Source organism: Sceloporus occidentalis, unplaced genomic scaffold (assembly GCF_023333645.1).
Source record: "Sceloporus occidentalis isolate IW3139 unplaced genomic scaffold, rSceOcc1.0.p SCAF_6, whole genome shotgun sequence".
Lineage (NCBI taxonomy): Eukaryota > Metazoa > Chordata > Lepidosauria > Squamata > Phrynosomatidae > Sceloporus > Sceloporus occidentalis.
The window spans coordinates 19805885-19826252 of NW_028316986.1; the positions used below are offsets into that span (position 1 = coordinate 19805885).

Sequence of the window (20368 nt, forward strand, 5' to 3'; positions counted from 1 at the left end):
AACAAACAAACAAAATGAATGAGAGACATCAAGAGCCCAAGTCTTCAAATAAATAACTCATGCTTGTTTTAGTATTTGCCATAAACTGTCTCTATGTTATATGCAATATTAAAAGTTAACAGCAACAATTTATATAATTGTATGCAGATTGGTATGCTTAAAGGCACCAGATCCTGTCTGATCTAGGAGGCTAAGCAGGGTTAGGCCTGGTTAGTATTTGAATGAGATATTGCTAACAAATACCAGGTACAGTAGGCTGTAATTCAGAGGAGGGAACTGACAAAACCACCTCTGAATATTCCTTCCCTATGAAAACCCTACAAAATTCATGGAATCAACATGCAACTTGAAGGCACATATGCATGCACACAAACTGGCAGAAAACAGTATCAGTTTGTTGGATATCAACATTTTGAAATATCAAAATCAAAGGAAATAACTGGCATTTGTCAACCTTCCTAGCATTAAAGAGAAACTTGCAAAAGGAATGCATTTAAGTATATTTCACAACTACTGTATATGTGTTGTGTGCCTTCAAATCATTTTCGATTTATGAAGACCTTAAGATAAACCTATTATGTGGTTTTCTTGGCAAGATCTATTCAGAGAAGATTTGCCATTGCCTCCCTCTGAGGTTGAAAGAGTAGGACTTGCCCAAGATCAAGCAGTGGGTTTCATGGGCAAGTGAGTTTCTTCAGATGAGGTTTGCCACTGCCTTCCTCTGAGGCTGAGAGAGTGTGACATGCCCAATGTCAACCAGTGGATTTCATGGCTGAAAGGGGATTGAACCCTGGTCTCCAGAGTCCTAGTCCAACGTTCAAACCACTACACCACACTAATGCGTATACTCACCTATAAGTCCACCTCATTTATAAATCTAGGGCAGGTTTTGGGGCCAAAATTATGGATTTTACTATAACTCATGGATAAATAGAGGGTAAAACTTAGAGCATGCAACAGAGGGCTGCTCTGTCCAAGGGAAAGTGATGGTTGAGTGTAAAAATGCATGGGAGGAATATACCGCACACTCTTCTTATCTGTGGGCTTGCCATCCATGGATTTGAGCTTCTGCAGACAGCTAGACCTGTTGCTCTAAAAAGAGGTACATGTGATCTGCTGCACTTGAGGTCCCGCATTTTTCTTTATCTGCAGGGGTGGTGGTGGTCTGGAACAGACCCCCCCCCCCCACTGATACAAAGGGATAACTGTATTTAGGAAGAGCTAAACAAAAAGAAGAAAAGAGTCTATTTGAGGAGTTACAATAAGAGGGCGGGGTAAAAGTTGTACAAATGCAGATAGGGAAAGGAGTATGATGAGAAAAGGGGGGGGGGAGAAGAGCAAGGAAAGTCACCTGCTTCTATTAGGGTCCCAGCACAAACACAGTGACAAGAAGCAGAGGCGGGAAGCCTCTCTTAGCATGCAAGCAGGGTTCCCACCCCATTACCCTTCTTTGTCCACACCGGAGAAAGAAAAGCAGCTCTCCCTCCTTTCCTACCTTCTTTATTGGCCTGAGCTGCATTCAGCAACAATGTGGGGGAGCCTGAAGAGTGACTGCACTAGCCATTTTTAATAGGCACTTACTGTATAAGGTTCTCTGCAGAGAGACTGTGGTGGCCATTTTTAATAGAGGCTAACAGTATAAACATCTGCAGAGGGACTGCCAAGCCTCAGGAAGCTTATATACAGTATATATTAAGTACAAAATGTAAACAACCAAGGTCAATGAATTATTAGGAACAAGTAACAAAATGACTATAATGTTGTCATTTTTATTATTGTTATACAGTATCTGGGACTATGAATGAGGGGGAAGGAAAGCTGCAGAGACTAAGGCACAGTACAGGCCACCCCAAAATGGCAGTCTGCAGGAGCCCATTTTAACTCTAAAGGGACGCTGCAGCCGCTAGACCGCGTGACATCCCTCCAGAGTAAAAAGAACCCGATTTTTCCGGGTTCTTTTACCGGTGCCCGAGTTATGTCATAAGTGCGCCAATGGCACACTCGCGGCATAGTGGACATGCTGCGACATGCAGATGCTATGCGTCCATTACGTGAAAATGGTGGCAGCTGTGCAGATGGGATGCCTCATCAGGCTGCCACCATTACATACTAGGGTTCCAGACCGTGTGGTTGCTGTACAGTCCGGAACCCTAGTATCACCGCCGCCACGCCCCTTTCGGCCCGTCTGTCTCAGGCCTCAGCTAAGCTTCCTGGTGACTTTGTGGTTGTGTATGAAGAGTAAAAAGGGAAAAAAATAACGATGCACAGACACAGAGGGAGAGGAAATTCTAGCTCAATTCTTTCCAGGAGGAAAGCTGGTTTTCTTTCTCCATGTGCTTTGGTGAGATCTGACCTTTTTAAACTTGGGATATTGCTGTGGCTCATTGGGGGGGTGGCCAGAAGCCCAATTCTGTTCAAGTGCTGAGGAAGGCGCATGGCTAAAAAATTGTTATATAGTCAAGGAGGGTTTGGAGTACACAAGAGAAGCTGGGAACATTGTTAGAGGAGGGCCCTTTAATTTTCCACATTTTCTTTTCCCTTTTTCCTTAAAGGGCTTGTGGGTACTTTTGCTCAGAGGAAGTGAGTCAGAGACTCCCTCTCCTCCTGTCTCTTCATCATTCTCTCCTAATGACTTTGCTAATTATTTCATCTCTAAGATTACCACTATTTGCTCTGAGATAGTCCCCCGATTCTTCTTCTGCTCATAATCTTCTAACGCCCTCACCTAAAAAATTTTCTGTGTTTCCTCCTGCTTCTTTGGATGAACTCTCTACACTTCTGAACTCTTCCAAACCTGCAACCTGTTCTCTTGATCCAATTCCTACTCGTCTTCTAATTTCTATAGCTCCCTCTTTTCTGCCCTCGCTTCTCCATATCTTCAATCTCTCTCTCTCTCTCCAGGCTCCTTCCCGTCGGACTTCAAACATGCTCTCATTTCCCCAATTCTGAAAAAACCTTCTCTTGACCCCTCCTCTTTGTCTAGCTATCATCCGATTTCTCTTCTTCCCTTTCTGTCTAAAGTTTTGGAACGGGTTGTTTATTCTTGCTGTCTCGAGTTTCTTGAAGCCAACTCCATTCTCGATCCCTTTCAGTCTGGTTTCCGCCCAAGGCATTCCACAGAGACAGCTCTCACTAAGATCTCGAATGAACTTTTACAAGCCAAGGCTAATGGCCTTTACTCTGTTCTCATCCTTCTTGATTTGTCTGCAGCCTTTGACACCGTTGATCACTGTCTCCTAATTGACATACTCTCTGATCTTGGGTTCTCAGACTCTGTTCTTGACTGGTTTAGATCTTATTTGTCTGGCAGATCTTTTGCAGTAGTTGCAGGAGGTCAGACTTCTTCTCCTGTTCCCTTGTCTGTAGGAGTTCCCCAGGGCTCTGTTCTGGGTCCCCTTCTGTTTTCTCTCTACACACTGTCCTTAGGTAAACTCATTAGCTCTTTTGGTTTTTCCTACCACTTTAACCAGCTTCAAAACAGAATTGAAGACCATCCTGTTCAGAGAAGCGTTCCCAGGCATTGCATAATTGTCGCTTGCTATTTGGTGTTCCTTTGTTGCCTGTTTTATTGAATCATTTCCTGTATTGCTATGTCCTCCCTCCAGTCCATCTCCCCTGATACAGGCCTCGGAGGTAGAGAAGAACTGTTGGCCCTCATCCCCTTCCCCTTCTCCTTTTGTGTCATGTCTTTTTTAGATTGTAAGCCTTAGGGCAGGGAACCGTCCAATTAAAAAGATTGTATGTACAGCGCTGTGTAAATTTACAGCGCTTTATAAATAAAGGTTAATAATAATAATAATAATAATAATAATAATAACTATAAGGCCAGTGAATTAAACTCAAGGATAGAGTTTGGGGACAAAGGCCAAGCCATCAGGGTTTTTTACACCCACAGTTTTGTTTTAGAGCCTCCTTAAGACTTCTCAATATGGACACTGAAGGCCCTGCTGCAGTCACCTGCAACACCTGTGGGATGTTTGTCTTCTTGCCTAGGGATATGGGGAACTTCACCTGTCCCAAGTGCAAGTTGGTAGCTGTGAAGACACATCCAACTAAAGATGGTGGCTGATTTGGGTGTGCAACGCCGGTACCCTGGTGAGATCAAACTCTTCTACCCAAAAAGGCCCTGAAGCTGAGTTTAAAGTTCAAAAAGGGGGATGTTTAATTTAAAGGACAAAAATAAAGAGTTTTCTCCTCCCCAGCTCTAGATAAAAGATACTTTACAGACTTTCAGCAATCTTCAGGGTGTCATCTTTCTGGGTCTGATGTTGGTTTGCTCTCCTCTCTCAATGGAGCTGGTGCAGGGTCTTTCAGCTCCTGGATTCCTTTATTCACTTGCTGTTGGTAACTAAAATAGCTAAGTTGTTCTTGATAACTAAAATGACTAACTGGTAACTGATTTGGCTAACTAATTACTGGTAACTAAAATGGCTAAGGTGTAAAAAATGCCCTTTCCGGCTGTCTGGGCCTGTTTGCCACCAAAAGACAGCTCTTTGCCTGCTCACAAAGACTGCTCCAAACTAAAAAGCCACTAGCTAAGGCAGAGCATGCTGGGAAAGGGCAAACCAAACCTGGAAAAATGCAGGGGAACCTACAGCTCCTCCCACAACTAATCCAATGAACTTTCCTACACTAAAATATTCTATGGCCTGAACCAACACAAAAGAAAATGCAGGGGGAGATTCAAATAGTCCTGGCAGGACATCACAGTAGCCCTCTTAGAAGAGAAAGTACAGCACCTGGAGGCCCAGGTTGCTACACTTCAGCATCATAGGGAGCAAGAGGTTTTCCTGACTAGAACAGACCAGATGGTCCTGGACAGGAAACACACAGAGGAAGTTGCTGAGGAGGAGGAGATAACTTCACACACAACAGAAGTAGATAGTTGGAGAAATGTCACACACAGAAGTAGGGAAACCAGGGAACATTCTGTAAGCTTACAGCTACAGAATCAATTTCAATCTCTCTCTACTATCAAGGATGAGGAGGAACAGCAGCAGGGACAGACCTCAGGGGCAGAGCAGGGGACTCAGAGAGCTCCACCAAAGGAAACAGCCGCTGCTAAGCCTCGGAGGAGGCGTGTGGTGGTCGTTGGGGACTCTTTGCTGAGAGGCACTGAACCACTGGTTTATGGGCCTGACAAGATGTCTCGGGAGGTGTGCTGTCTCCCTGGGGCAAAGATCTGTGATGTGATGGAGAGGCTGACAAAACTTGTCAAGTCTACTGACCATCATCCCTTTCTTTTGGTTCCTGTGGGAACCAATGATACTGCAAGGCACAGCCTTCAGAATATCATAAGGGATTATGAGGCTTTGGGTAGGAAGTTGAAAGAGATGGATGCACAGGTTGTCATCTCATCTCTTCTCCCAGTTGAAGGGCACGGTCCAGGAAGGGAGAAGAAAATAGCGGATGTAAATAACTGGCTCCGTAGATGGTGCTGCCAAGAACGGTTTGGATTCTTGGGCCATGGGCTGCAGTTCCATGAGGAGGGACTTCTGGCAAGGGATGGGTTGCATCTCAAGCCAGTTGGCAAAAACATTTTTGCCAACAGTCTCAAGAATTTGATCAGCAGGGCTTTAAACTGAGTTATGTGGGGGAAGGAGACAGTATTCTGAAAGCCAAAAGGGCTGGAGAAAATAGTCAAACAGACAAAGAGGGAACAAGGCAAACAGTGCAAGGACCTAAAAGCGGGAGTGAAAAGAACTTGCACAGGCAGCAAGTAAAGGGAACACATGGTCTTAGATGTCTCTACACTAATGCACAGAGCATGGAAAATAAGCAAGATGAACTTCAATTCCTAGCAAATATGATATAATAGGCCTCACTGAAACCTGGTGGGATGAGCCTCATGATTGGAATGTAGAAATAGAGGGGTATATAACCTTTTTAAGAGAAATAGGCCAAACAGGAAAGGAGGAGGAATAGCCTTATATGTCAGGGACATTTACACCAGTGAAGAGATCCAGGACATTGATCCTGGAAGCCAGGTGGAGAGCATCTGGATAAAAATTAAAGGGGAGGGAAACAACAAGGACGTTATGGTGGGAGTCTACTACAGACCCCCAAGTCAGACTGAGGATTTGGATGATGCCTTTCTAGAACAGATGACCACACACTCAGAAAGGAGAGATGTAGTAGTGATGGGTGACTTCAACTACCCTGATATTTGTTGGAAGTCAAACTCAGCAAAATCCTCAAGGTCTAACAAATTCCTCACTTGCCTTGGAGACAATTTCTTTGTCCAAAAGGTGGAAGAGGCAACAAGGGGATCAGCTATTTTGGATCTGATCCTAACCAACAGGGATGACCTAGTCAATGGAGTGCAAGTGGTGGGATCCTTAGGCGGGAGTGACCATGCTCTCCTGGAGTTTGTTATACAATGGAAAGGAGAAGCCAGGCATAGTCAGACACACATTCTAGACTTTAGGAAAGCCGACTTTAGTAAACTTAAAGAAATACTGGGTGTGATCCCATGGTCAGCAATATTAAAAGAGAAGGGAGTTCAAGATGGAAGGGAGTTTCTTAAAAGGGAGATACTGAAGGCACAATTTCAAACAGTTCCAATGAGGAAGAAAAATGGGAGATGTCTCAAGAAACCAGGATGGATGACTAAAGAACTTTCAACTGAGCTAAGTCTTAAACGGGACATGTATAAGAAATGGAAAAATGGGGAAATCACCAAAGAGGAATTCAAACAAATATCAAGCCTATGTAGGGGTAAAGTCAGGAAAGCCAAAGCACAGAATGAACTCAGGCTTGCTAGAGAGGTTAAGAACAACAAAAAGGGCTTTTTTGGATATGCCCGCAGCAAAAGGAAGAAGAAGGACACGGTAGGGCCACTGTGTGCAGAAGATGGCAAAATGCTAAAAGGGGACAGAGAAAAGGCAGAATTACTCAACACCTTCTTTGCCTCAGTCTTCTCAGAAAAGGAAAAGGGTGCTCAACCTGAGGATAATGGAGCAGAGGACAGAAAAGGGGAATTTCAGCAAAGAATAAGTAAAGAGATAGTAGAGGAATGCCTTGTTAATCTATATGAATTTAAGTCTCCAGGACCAGATGAACTACATCCAAGGGTATTAAAAGAACTGGCAAATGTAATATCGGAGCCATTGGCAATAATCTTTGAGAACTCCTGGAGAACAGGAGAAGTCCCAGCAGACTGGAGGAGGGCAAACATTGTCCCCATCTTCAAAAAGGGGAAAAATGAGGATCCCAACAATTATCGTCCAGTTAGTCTGACATCTATACCAGGAAAGATTCTAGAGCAGATCATTAAAAAGAGAGTCTGTGAACATCTAGAAAGCAATGCCATAATCACAAAAAGTCAACACGGGTTTCAGAGAAAGAAGTCATGCCAGATGAATCTGATCTCTTTCTTTGATAAAATTCCAGCTTGGTAGATGAAGGGAATGCTGTGGATATAGTATATCTTGATTTCAGTAAGGCCTTTGACAAAGTTCCCCATGATATTCTTGCAAACAAGCTTGTAAAATGTGGGCTTGACAAAGTAACTGTTACATGGATTTGTAATTGGTTGACTGGCTGAACCCAAAGGGTGCTCAACAATGGCTCTTTTTCATCCTGGAGAGAAGTGACCAGTGGGGTCCCACAGGGCTCTGTCCTGGGCCCAGTGCTATTCAACATCTTTATTAATGACTTGGAGGACAAAATTGGGGGCATACTTATCAAATTTGCAGATGACACCAAATTAGGAGGAGTAGCTAATACTCCAGAGGACAGGATCAAAATTCAAGATGACCTGAATAGACTAGAAAGCTGGGCCAAAGCGAACAAAATGAAATTCAACACGGAGAAATGTAAGGTGCTGCACTTAGGGCAGAAAAATGAAATGCACAGATACAGGATGGGGGACACCTGGCTGAATGAAACTACATGTGAAAGGGATCTAGGAGTCCAAGTAGACCATAAGTTGAACATGAGTCAACAATGAGATGCGGCAGCTAACAAGGCTAATGCAATTTTAGGCTGCATCAATAGAAGTATAGTGTCTAGATCAAGGGAAGTAATAGTCCCATTGTATTCTGCTTTGGTCAGGCCCCACCTAGAATATTGTGTCCAGTTCTGGGCGCCACAATTCAGAAAGGACATTGAGAAACTGGAGCGTGTCCAAAGGAGGGCGACTAAAATGGTGAAAGGTCTGGAAACCATGCCCTATGAGGAATGACTCAGGTAGCTGGGGATGTTTAGCCTGGAGAAGAGAAGGTTAAGAGGTGATATGATAGCCCTGTTTAAATATTTGAAGGGATGTCATATTGAGGAGGGAGCAAGCTTGTTTTCTGCTGCTCCAGAGACTAGGACCCGGAGCAATGGATGCAAGCTGCAGGAAAAGAGATTCCACCTCAACATCAGGAGGAACTTCCTAACAGTAAGGGCTGTCCGACAGTGGAACACACTCCCTTGGAGTGTGGTGGAGTCTCCTTCCTTAAAGGTCTTCAAACAGAGGCTGGACGGCCATCTGTTGGGGATGCTTTGATTGTGATTTCCTGCATGGCAGGGGGTTGGACTGGATGGCCCTAGTGGTCTCTTCCAACTCTACAATTCTATGATTCTATGAAAAGGTGCTGGACTTTAACAAGTCCAGCACCTTTTCATAGAATCAGAGAATTGTATAACTAGAGGGAGGGCAAAATTAGGGAAGGTGCAATGAAGATGGTGCTGTGGTGGAAGAGCATCTGATATGGGGGGGTTGGGATGTTGAGATATGAGAATTGTAATAATGATCTTCTAATGACCCAAAAACAATGAGTAACAGGTTCTTTTTCAAAAACAACTTTCCAAACTCTTAGAATTTGCAGCTGGGAAGGAGATGTTTAGCTCTCTCACATCCATGAATTCTTCTCTGCAACTGTCCCGTGACTGTTTTTAATACTGCTGTGCTCTGAAACCGGAAGAAAGGGATGGAGCCATGCTAAATCTGCAAGAGAGAGCTGGCAGATGAAATAAGGGTTAATATGCATTAACCTGAAAACATCTACATAGAAGGCCTGACATTCATTTCCTGCACCTTCTGGAGATTTTCATGGGTGGCAGTATAGGTCTTGCTGGCCTATGTGTGATAACCAACAGGGATGCAATGTAATTAGTTACAGTAATGTTGTTGATATTGTTCAGCAAGGTTAAGGAATATTTTTTCCTATGAAGCATTTGTTGACCCACCAGAAAAATCAATCAGAAGTTGCTATTGGGCAGCACTTGAAGCACTGTAGAATTGCATTGTTCTCTCACATATATACACATGCACAACAAGAGAAAGGGGGAAATGCTCAGAGAAGTGGTCTGAAGAACAAGACTGGAACTACACATGAACTTCAGTCCTCCAGATGTTTTTGACTTCAGCTCCCAGAGGCCCAGCCAGCTTGGCCAGGAATTCTGGGAGCTGAAGTCCAAAACATCTATAAGACAAAAGTTTGGGAACCACTACTAGAGAAGTGGATATCACTAACAGCCACATGGAATTAAGCCAAGGCCATATACAGTCCACAGGTTCCTCACCCCAGTTGCACTAGAACAGAAAAATCAACCCTTGACAAGCCAGAAAGCCTGCTAATGGCAAAAATATTTATTTTTCCATCCCTACGAATGTTTAGAAGTTCTTGCATAACATTTCCACTCTTTCTCCCATACCAGTGAGCAACACTATCAAGTCCAAACATCCACTACTCAACATCTCTTTTAAAAAGCTGAAACCCCTTTATGGTAATGGTTCCTACGCAGTGTTATCAACATGCAGATACTTTTGCTTACATACTTCATCTATTACTTGCTGAAATCTCTAGTCTTAAATTTAAACTAGAAGAAAAGTACATTTTGTTCTGCAAAGCAATCAGGCTGGTTCTTTGCAAGTGATATAGTATTTTAGATGCAATACATTTCTGCTCAGCAAAGCAGAGGTAAAACAATTAGAATGCTGTCTGTTTTGGGTTTGAACTGCAGGCAGTAATCTGTGAACTCAACTTCTCATCAAGAATGCCAACTCTTGTTTTAATCAAAGAACAGAACTTGAAATTAATGTGATCAATAGAATTTTGCAGGGAATCTAAGAATGATGCTGATGTCACTTCATAGGAGACTGCACACATGTTGTGCAGGTCTTTAGCCTATGCACACCACCTTTATGCAACGAGAGATAATATGGCAACCTAATATGGCACTCCAAAGCATAACTTCACTCCCCTCATTTACCCTCCCCTCCACCAACATAAATGAGTGGTTAAGTACAGTTTACTGAATCTCAGGTCTACATATCTCAAATATATCTTCACATGCAACTCTTTTACTTCCATGTTTGAATTACCAATTACATTTCCCCATCAAGCTGCCAAAGTCATGAAAGATATGTTAGCAGAACAAATAGGCAAAGACAGCATTCTTCAACATGTGTGTGTTGTTTGTTTTTGCTTGTTATGAGCCTTATCGTTTCAATTTGCTATTTGGGTTGTATATGCTAGCTATATAGCCTAGTTATAGTCAGCTGAAAATATTATGGCAGAATTGAGCAATCAAATGAGACATCAAAGCCATGAGTACCATTTTTTTTAAAAAATCTACATTTAAAAAAAATGCACATGTGTGCAAATATACACACATTCAAAGGGGCAGATCAAGTCCGTAGCTGTTCACACTTCAAACTTCCAATCAGTGCAGAACATTCTGATCATACATTATGTTTGTAGCTAACAAATTTTTTCTTTTAACTCACAGTTTATGGCTATAAATATTCAAAAGCATTTTTAACATTAATTTATTCTCCCTTTATTTCAAAAATATATAGGTCAATACCTGAGTCCTAACAAAGAGCCACCATGTTGTGGTGGTTTGAGTGCTGGACTACAACTCTGGAGAGCAGGAGTGAAATCCCCACTCAGCCATAGAAACCCATTGGGTTACCTTGGGCAAGTCACACTCCATCCGCTTCAGAGGGAGTCCAAGGCAAGCCCCCTCTGGATAAATATTGCCAAAAACACCCTGTGATATACCAACTTTAAGGCGACCCTAATTCAGAAGCAATTTGAAGGCACACAACAACAACAAAGACAAGAAAAATCTGTAACTTTGGACTGTAGATTCATCTTGGTAATATCATGAGAAGGCATGAATCATTAGAAAAGACAATGATACTGGGAAAGATAGAGGGCAGTAGAAAGAGAGGAAGACCACAGGCCAGATGGTTAGACTCAATCAGGGAGGACAGGGGCTTGAGCCTACAGACTGGAGCAAAGCAGTCCAGGACAGGGAATCTTGGAGAAGGTCATCCACAGGGTCGCCATGAGTCAAAGTCGACTCAAGGGCAATTAACAATAACAAACATAAAATGCTTCCCTAACTGAATAGAGCCAGATATGGAAAACAGGATGACAGGAAACAGTTTCTAGTCTAGACTTTGTTCTCTCTAAAATATATTAGTTGTCTATGCATAGGAATGCTTTTCATGGGAGAAATTACAGTGTGAATCTGCACTATCAATAATAAATGATACAGTGCAGAACAAACACAAGTTTAAGACATCATGTGCACTTTGTAAAATAATCAGTGGGAGATGTGAAACAAAAACTCAAAACATAACTTAAAACAATGGTGTCAAGTTCTAATTTATGGTGCACTCAACTAAGTATAGTAGTGCTTAGATGAGAAATGATGCAGTAGTGAGAATAAGAACCTTATCGCACGAGAAAAAAAATGCTGACACAAAACAAGAGAGAAGCGGCTTTCTGCTTACCTATCCACATGCCTTCGATGCACTTCTGTTCTCTTCCCAAGCGAGGTGGTCATAAAAGTGCACCTTTGTTTCACTGGAAAAACCCACTTGGCAAAAGGCATACTTTTACTATTGTCTCCCTCTGGAAGGAGAACAGAAATGCTATGATATCCAGCAGAGGAGTAAGCAGAAAGCCTCTTCTCTCTCACTGCATGTTGATTTTCTTTTGTCATGCAATAAGGCTATGAAGGTCGTGGTGCCTCAAGTGGATAAGACGATGACCCTGTTGATTGCCACATCAGCAGGCTGGCAGTTCGAGGCCCAGGTGGCGCATGATGGGGTGAGCTCCCATCACTAGTCTCAGCTTCTGCCAACCTAGCAGTTTAAAAGCACACAAATACAAGTAGATAAATAGGTACCACTTCGGTGGGAAGGTAAACAGCATTCTGTGCAATCATGCTGGCTACATGATCACAGAATAGTCTCTGACAACGCAGGCTCTTCAGTTTAGTAACGGAGGTGAGCACACACACAACTTGACAACCCTGTCAATGGGGAATGCCTTTAGCTTTAACTTTAAGGCTCTAAATAATTAAGCACAACACTGCAGTAATTAATCACAACGTTTACTTAAAAAACACACACTGCAAATCCAGAATCATAGGACTTTATCACACGGGGAAAAATTGGGAGGAAATTGGGGGATTAAACAGCAATTATCCTGTGCAAAATGCAATATCGCACTTAAGATTTTCACACACATCTCTTAAAAGGGCAATAAAGAGGCAATAAACAGCAACAAATCATTTTCGGGATTTCCTTGTGAATGATTTGTTGCTGTTTATTACCTCTTTATTGCCTTTATTACCTGCTTAATAGCGACACGTGAAACTCTTAAGTGCAATATCACGTTTTGCATGGGATAATCACTGCTGAAGCCCCTGATTTTGCCCAATTTCCCCTGTGTGATAGGCCTGTTACAGACTGCCAAAATAAAGCTGCTTGGGGTCTGTTTGGAGGTATGCTGTTTAAAGGATGCATGCACCCTAAGAATCCAGAAGCTGCACCAAAGCTGCACTCCAGTGCTTAGGAATGGAGTGTGGCTTTGGCGCGACCTCCGGACTCTTAGGACCCATGCATCATTTAAATAGCATACCTCCAAAGAGACCCGAAGCAGCTTTATTTTGGCAGTCTGTAACAGGCCATAAAGTCCATAATAAAGTTAACCACAAGAGATGTTGAGGTGCCAATTGAGCTAATCTGCCACACCAATTGTTGTTGTGTGCCTTCAAGTCATTTCTAACTTATGGCCAACCTAAGGCAAACTTATCACAGGGGTTTCTGGGCTGAAAGTGTATGACTTGCCAAAAGTCACCCACTGGGTTTTCATGGGTGAATGGAGAATCAAACCCTGATCGCCAGAGTCTGTCCTATGCTCAAACCACTATACCACACTGGCCATTGCATCAATTAAGCTCCCTAAAAAGAGAATAAAATGTTTCAAGTTGCAACAAAAGGAAACTGATTACAAAATGCAGCCAGTAAATTATATTAAGCAACATATTTCATGAAAAGAAGGGTTGCATAGCCACTTAACCAATAATTGCAATATTTCTATTGCCACAGGCAAATTTGCAAAGATTCCCCATCCTGCAGCCCTCCCTGGGTTGGGTAACATCAGGGGCTGTAGCTAGGGAATACTTTCTAATGCCCCTAGTCACCAGCCCAAGTGCCAAGGGGACTCTGGCTGGGAACCAAGCTTTGCTACTCCTGCCCCTTCACCATGTAGGGAAATGTCACTCACACAAGTCTTACTGTATAGATTCAGCTGAGAGCACCCAGCTTTATGCCTGCATAAGGAAAGGGCAAGAGCAGTAAACCAGACAGTCTCAGCCAGGTCTGTAAGTGCTACCTAAACTTTAATCAGAATTCACATGGGAGCACCTGCCAATGCCAATTAAGGGCCCATTCCCACTGGAGGAATAACCCACATCCTGATTTGGCTCTGCCCCACTATATTAATCGATTCCAAAAGGCCCCTCATTCCCACCATGAAAATGGAGCCTGTTTGGAATTGATTTTTGGGAGGGCACGCTTGTCGTTCCCATTGAGGCTGGGAAAGACAAGCAGCCCTTCACCCCCTGGACATGTTCGGAAGGTCTTTCCCTTCTCTCTCCCTTTTTCTCTTGCTTCCCTTCCATCTCCTCCCTGCGTTACTTCTTTCCTTCCTTCTTTCTTCCTCCCTCCCCTCCTCCTCCTCCTCCTCCTTCTTCTTCCTACCTTCCTCACAGCTTCCCCTGGGCTGGCGGTGCTTCCGGCGCTGCTGCTGGGCTGCCACTGCTCATTCCATGCTGGCCCGCACAGCAGCAGTGCCAGCAGCCCCTCTAGCCCTGGGGAAGCCACGGAGGCCCGGCAGCAGCACCAGCTGCCCCATTAGCCCTGGGAGAAGTGCCAGTGAGGCAGCAGGAAGGAAAGGTAGGAAGGAAGGGAGCCGGGAAGAGGAAAAGGAGGATCCTTATTTAAGTTTTGGGTCCTTATTTTTTCTTTAAAAAAGTAATCGCAAAATCGGTAGAACAGCCTAGTACAGTGATGGTGAATCTTTTAGAGGCCGAGTGCCCAAACTGCAACCCAAAACCCACTTATGTACTGCAAACTGCCGTGTCCCTCTGGCTTTCTAGTAACAAACTCTGACAAACTCTGTGCTGGGGCAACGGCACATGTGCCCACAGAGAGGGCTCTGAGTGCCACCTCTGGCACGCGTGCCATAGGTTCGCCATCACTGGCCTAGCAGCTACTCGCCTTTGCAAGTAGCTGCTTTGCCTATCTATCGATTTTGCGATTAGTTTTAATTTCTTTTTAAAAAAGGACCCAAAATGGCAGCACTGGGGGGGTGTCACATCTGGGGATGGATGACACACACACACACACACACACACACCTCTGCCATTCTGAAAGAATTGATCCCAATCTGACGTTCCCACATGTTGGATGCGGATTGGGATCAATTCTTACCAAAAGAACCGTGTAAGAACCGCTAACAAAATACCACAGGATTTTAGTGTTTACCCTGTTTTTTCCTCACTAGAATCAATCAGATGAAGATCTGAATCAATGTTCAGTGGGAACTGGGGCCCTTTAAATCGATGTAGGATGCGAAGCTTATGGTAGTGGAAATGGGCCCAAAGAGAAGTTAATTCTGTGCATCCCCCACCTGCAATATAGAAAACTGCAGGACACACACAGGCCTCATCTCAGAGTATTAATAATAAACTCAGGGGGTAAAAGGGCACAGAAGATTCTCTTCCATCTTGTTTCTCAAATTTCCTTTCACTTTTGAAAACAATCTGTAAAAAGACTTAAAATATGTTAAAGCTCAATAAAGGTGAAAGGTAATGGGACTCACTGAAGTTTATTGGACATGCCATTTTCCATCACCATACACATGCAATAAGAACTCAGTTTCAGCTGGCTCTTATACCCAGTCTTACAGTCAAATACTCCCTAGAAATTGATTCAGCAAGCTTAGGAACAGATCAGAAGATGAAATCCTCTCTCTATGGATGATGTCTTACAATAAAATATCATATAGCAGCTCGTATACATGTTGAAATGAGAGTTGTCAGAGTGAAAACTGGAGCTGACTCCTGTTCCTTTAATGGCTGTGAAATAGTGGGAATTTTAGCAGGTGTTGCTTGTTGTCTGGTTGTATGACAAGCAGCACCTGTTGAAATTTGCTCTTCCATACAGCCATTAAAAACACAGTTGCCTTCTCCACACTCTCTCATTTCCCAAATTAAATAGGAAGAAAGCATTTCTTACTATTCAAATATATTGACATAGCTAATAAGAGAAGATAATAATCCAAGTTACCATATTCTGACTATTTATATCTTACTTTGTTGTCATGGTAGAGGTACCCAAGAAACACATACACATATTTTACATGACTAATCACTGGTTCTTTCTATGACAAGGGCTAAACCTGGCTTGCTAGCAACAGTTGATATGGACAAAACTCTTTAAAGTAGTCAATGCATTTCTGCATTGGTTAATCAGATAAGAGACAGTGTCTATTAATAACTTAGTTATGAATAGCAGAAATATTAGAACTGCTTGCTATAAACAGTGCCTTGTTCTTGATCAGGGCGCACTAAATCTTCAGTCCTGATGGCCATGTCTGGTCAGAGACTAAATATACATATGCACACACATACACACATATATAATTTTAGCAATTTGGCAGTCAGCCCTTAAGTAGCACTTATAGTAAATACCCTGTTCTTTAAATATCTTTAAAATTTAACGAGAAGAATATTAAAGCTGCAGTGCCTCTCTTATTTTCAGTCACTGACAAATACTTTACAACTATTTCTTCAATAAGTAAGTTTTTGATCTCTGGTTCAGGAATATTTATCTTCAGTTCTCTTCACTACAGGCCATTGTTATAGGCAGGACTTTGATCACGAGGGTCAAGTGTAGCACAGGTGAGGTGCTTCAAATCAAAAAGGAATCAGTGGGGAAGGGCTGAAGTTCACTGGCCAAATTCGTATTGTGCGAAAGGCATAAATCTGTTCAGCATGCTGCATAAGACACATTCACATGCGAAATGGGAGGAAGGTACCATACCTATAGGTGACTTTCTCTTCAGTGCCAGGTTCATCTTTTTCCCAGATTAAAGCCACTCTGTCTGGAGAATGTTGTGCATGGCGGTCCAAGCAATTCACTGGACAGAAATAAATTGTAAAGAAAATGAATGTTAGTGCTTTTTTGATGTAAGCATCAAAGCTGTGTATCATATTGAACTATCAAGATATGATACTGTAAAAAATTATAAAACAATTATAGGCTAAAGTGAATGGTAACACATAGGTATCAGCAGATAATTACTAACAGGAAACAGTAGAGGTGATGGAAGACAGGATAGGCAGGGCAATCCAATACAGGTATCCATGAGTGAAAGTAACTTTTTAAAAAGTTGCATCTTCTAAAGGCAACTATGTCTGTTTTTTGTGGGTTTTTCGTGCTGTGAGGCCATGTTCCAGAAGAATTTATTCCACAAAAAACTATGGATGCTTGCTGTGAAAGCCTTTGACTTCACATTGCAACTATGTTCGTTTTTTGCAATAGAAATAATTGACCTGCGGCACTTTAAAAACAAATAGATCCATAATGCCATATTTTATGAGCTGGTGGACACAGCCTTGTAATTTCCAGAGGAATAACCATATTACTCAGTTTGTTTTTGTCCTGTGCCACCTTAATAATAACAAATATATTCTGACATATGCTTCTATGGGTATAGCTTCCTGCATGATTTCTATCCAGAATTTTAGCTACATATAATCATATCTGTTCAACTTGTAAACCTAAAATGTCATATACAAACAGGATTAGACTAAGAGGAAGAAGGTGTGAAAAATGAAGAAAGGTATATCAACTATTTGAGATATGCAGATGACACCATACTACTAGCAGTAAATAGCAAGGACCTGGAATGATTACTGAGGAAAATCAAGGAGGAAAGTGCTAAGATAGGTGAACATAAAGAAAACAATAATAATAACTATTATTTATACAAATTTAGTGTACAGTCACTAATCAGAATGGAAACTGCAGTCAAGAAATCAGAAAAGTAAGACTTAAAAGGGCAGCTATGAAACAGCTAGATCTTGAAGTGCAAGGACATTTCACTGAATACTAAAGTTTCTTCATGCCATTGCATTTCCCATCACTATGTATAGATGTGAGAGCTGGAGGGTGAGGAAAGCTGATAGGAAGAAAATAAACTCATTTAAGATGTGGTGCTGGAGAAGAGTTCAGTCATTTCTTTGGATACCATGGGCTGCTAAAAAGACAAATCAATGGGTCTTAGAGCTAATCAAGCCTGCTCTCTCCCAAGAAGCCAAAATGACTGAACTGAGGCTCTCATACTTTGGTCATATCATGAGAAGGCATGGCTCACTAGAAAAGACATTAATGCTAGGTAAGCTAGAGGCCAGCAGGGAAAGCAGAAGAACACATTACAGACAGATAGATTCAATGAAGGAAGCCGCAGCTGGAAGAAATGAACAGGGCTTTTGATGATAAGGTGTTTTGGAGATGTCTTATTCATAGGGTCACCACTGAGCCCTGGTGACACAATGGTTAAATGCCTGAACTGCAGGCACTCACCAAACCTCAAGGTTGCAAGTTCAATACTAACCAAGGGCTAAAGCTAAACTCAAGCTTGCATCCTTCCGAGGTCACTAAAATGAGTACCCAGCTTGTTGGGGGCAATTAGCTTACACCTTGTAAACCGCTTAAGGAGTGCGTAAGTGCACTGATAAGCAGTATAGAAATGTACTTGCTATTGCTATTGCCATAAATCAAGGCCAACTTAAAGGCAATAAATAACCAAATATATTCTGTGCATGTCTGTTCACCTTTGATTATGTGATTTCCAAAGCATTAATATTTAATATCCATATATTAGCATATTTAAAGGAAAGTTATGCTGCTCATTTTTAACCTTTTTCTTTTATTCATTCTTTACTTTGCAATCTGTAATTTTCTTCAATAAAGCTGGCTAATTTTCTCCCAAAAATTACAAATCTTAAACTGATTTAAAAGTGATGCATCTGAAAAAGTATACCTAAGCCTATGAAAGCTCATGCTGCCAACTTCTTTCTTTCAGTTATTCTAAAGGGGCTACAAGATCTCTCTACATACTGATTTAAGTAAAGCTTGTTAAAATCAGTGGAATTTTCCAAGTAAGCATGCACAACTGTGATACAAGTGAATCCAACACAAAATGGAACAATTTGCATTATTAACAAACATGTGCATTATAAGTTTCATTCAAATAAATGGGATTTGGCAGCAGTTCTAATGTTAAACTATGCCACATAGAAGCTGTTAAGAATTAGTGAACACTAGTCAATGATCAATCTGAAATGGCTTTCACTGCATTTGTTTCAATGCAGTCATTCATGAGAACTCATATATGTGCAAGAATGTAAGGCACTCACACTGTAGAACATTAACTTGTAAAATGCCTCATTTGAGGACTATTTTGCAGCTTCTGTTTGACCTAAAAAATGTCACCTCTGATTTCTCCAGGGGCTTTCTTCGCTATCAGCCATTTGTCATGTTTAAACCTGAACACTGAGGCATCACAAGTAATTCTTGTAAATATAAACCTATATCCAGGAGGTGATAGGCGTGCCTGCTCTTTATTTTCCCATTAGTTCTATCAAGCTGTATTCTACATGATTTATACAGGAATGATTAAGGCTATACTAGTACTGTAACTGCTTGAGATTATAGCCTTAACCATTCCTATATAAATCATGCTAGAATACTGCTTGATAGAACTAATGGGAAAATAAAGAGCAGGCACACCTATCACCTACAAGAATTACCTATGATGCCCCAGTGCTCAGTTGAATCATCACAAATGGCTGACAGTGAAGAAGGCCCTGAAGAAATCAGAGGTGACATTTTCTAGGTCATACAGAAGCTGAAAAATATTCCGCAAATGAGGCATTTTACATGTTAATAGTCTACGCTAGGGGCAAATGTCCGAATGGCTTCCCTGATATGTTCTGCCCTGGACCTGCTGCAAGCCCCACTGCTACCTGTTTCTCTGCAGGGACATCAAGTAGATGCCTACAAGCATCTCTGCATCCAGATGTTACTTTGGTCGGCTGCCGCTGCCTGGCAAACACCACCATTTATCTCAATGTCTGGGCCTGTTCCCAGCCCAGACACAAAGCGTTTTCCCTCCTCAGTGCTGCTGTGATCTAATTGCCTCGTTTCTGACCTCAGAGCAAGCAACTATACACTAGTTGAAGTGGGGCCAAACAGGGAAAAACTTTCCTGTAATAGTTCTAGCCCAGTTTCCTGGCACAGTTATTGAGGTAAATAGAGGCGCCTGCCAGGCAGCAATCTTGTCCTCTGGAAATTATGCTATTAGAAGTTATTAATTTCTCTCTGTGTGTATGTGTCTTCAAGTTCCTGTCGATTTATGGTAACCCCATGGATTTCATAGTGTTTTTGCACGCAAGGAATACTCGGAGGTGGTTCTGCCAGTTTCCTTCTTCTGAAATATAGCCTACAGAATGTAGTATTCATTGGCAGTTTCCCATCCAAGTACTAACCAGGGCTGACCCTGCTTAACTTCCAAGATCAGATGAGATTTGGATGAACTTCTGATTGGGGCATATAAAAACATTTGCTCCAACAGCAACCTGTTAAGGAAAAACATACAATACTGTGGGAGAACACATTGAATTTTAAAAAGAAATCACTTTTTACTCAGTGCATAAAACACAAATCTAAATTGAGCAATTAGATTCTAATTTATTCAGAGGAAAAAAAAATGTACACAGTAAAATCAATCCCAACTGTGAACATAAAAGTCAATGAGTTCTTTGCTCTTTCTTCTCCTTCATGATTTTATCAAAACATGAGACTTTCCTTCTGACTGCCATCTGATCCACAGTCTGCCTGTGGATTCGGGCTCTTCCTAGATTTTGTCTTGATTAACAAAAGAGAACTGAATCCAGATTTACACAAGTATCTTTGTCGCACTCCCTGAAATTCCATCTTACACTGCCTGGGGATGCAGGCATCCCAGGTCAAGAAAATCAGATTTAGATTAATACAGGCCAC

At 42.0% G+C, this 20368-nt stretch overlaps 1 protein-coding gene across 5 annotated transcripts in view; it reads right to left on the minus strand.

Annotated features, from left to right (window-relative positions):
• Positions 1–20368, minus strand: part of LOC149310459 (acetyl-coenzyme A synthetase 2-like, mitochondrial) — a 65004-nt gene that overhangs the window by 40949 nt on the left and 3687 nt on the right. For all 5 annotated transcript variants that reach the window (XR_016281663.1, XR_016281662.1, XM_089528982.1 and 2 more), the window contains exon 2: positions 16343–16439. Coding sequence is in view for 3 of the 5 variants with exons in the window: in XM_089528982.1 (XP_089385108.1) it covers positions 16343–16439 (97 nt within the window). In the remaining 2 variants the exon portion in view is untranslated. The remainder of the gene's footprint in view (positions 1–16342; positions 16440–20368) is intronic.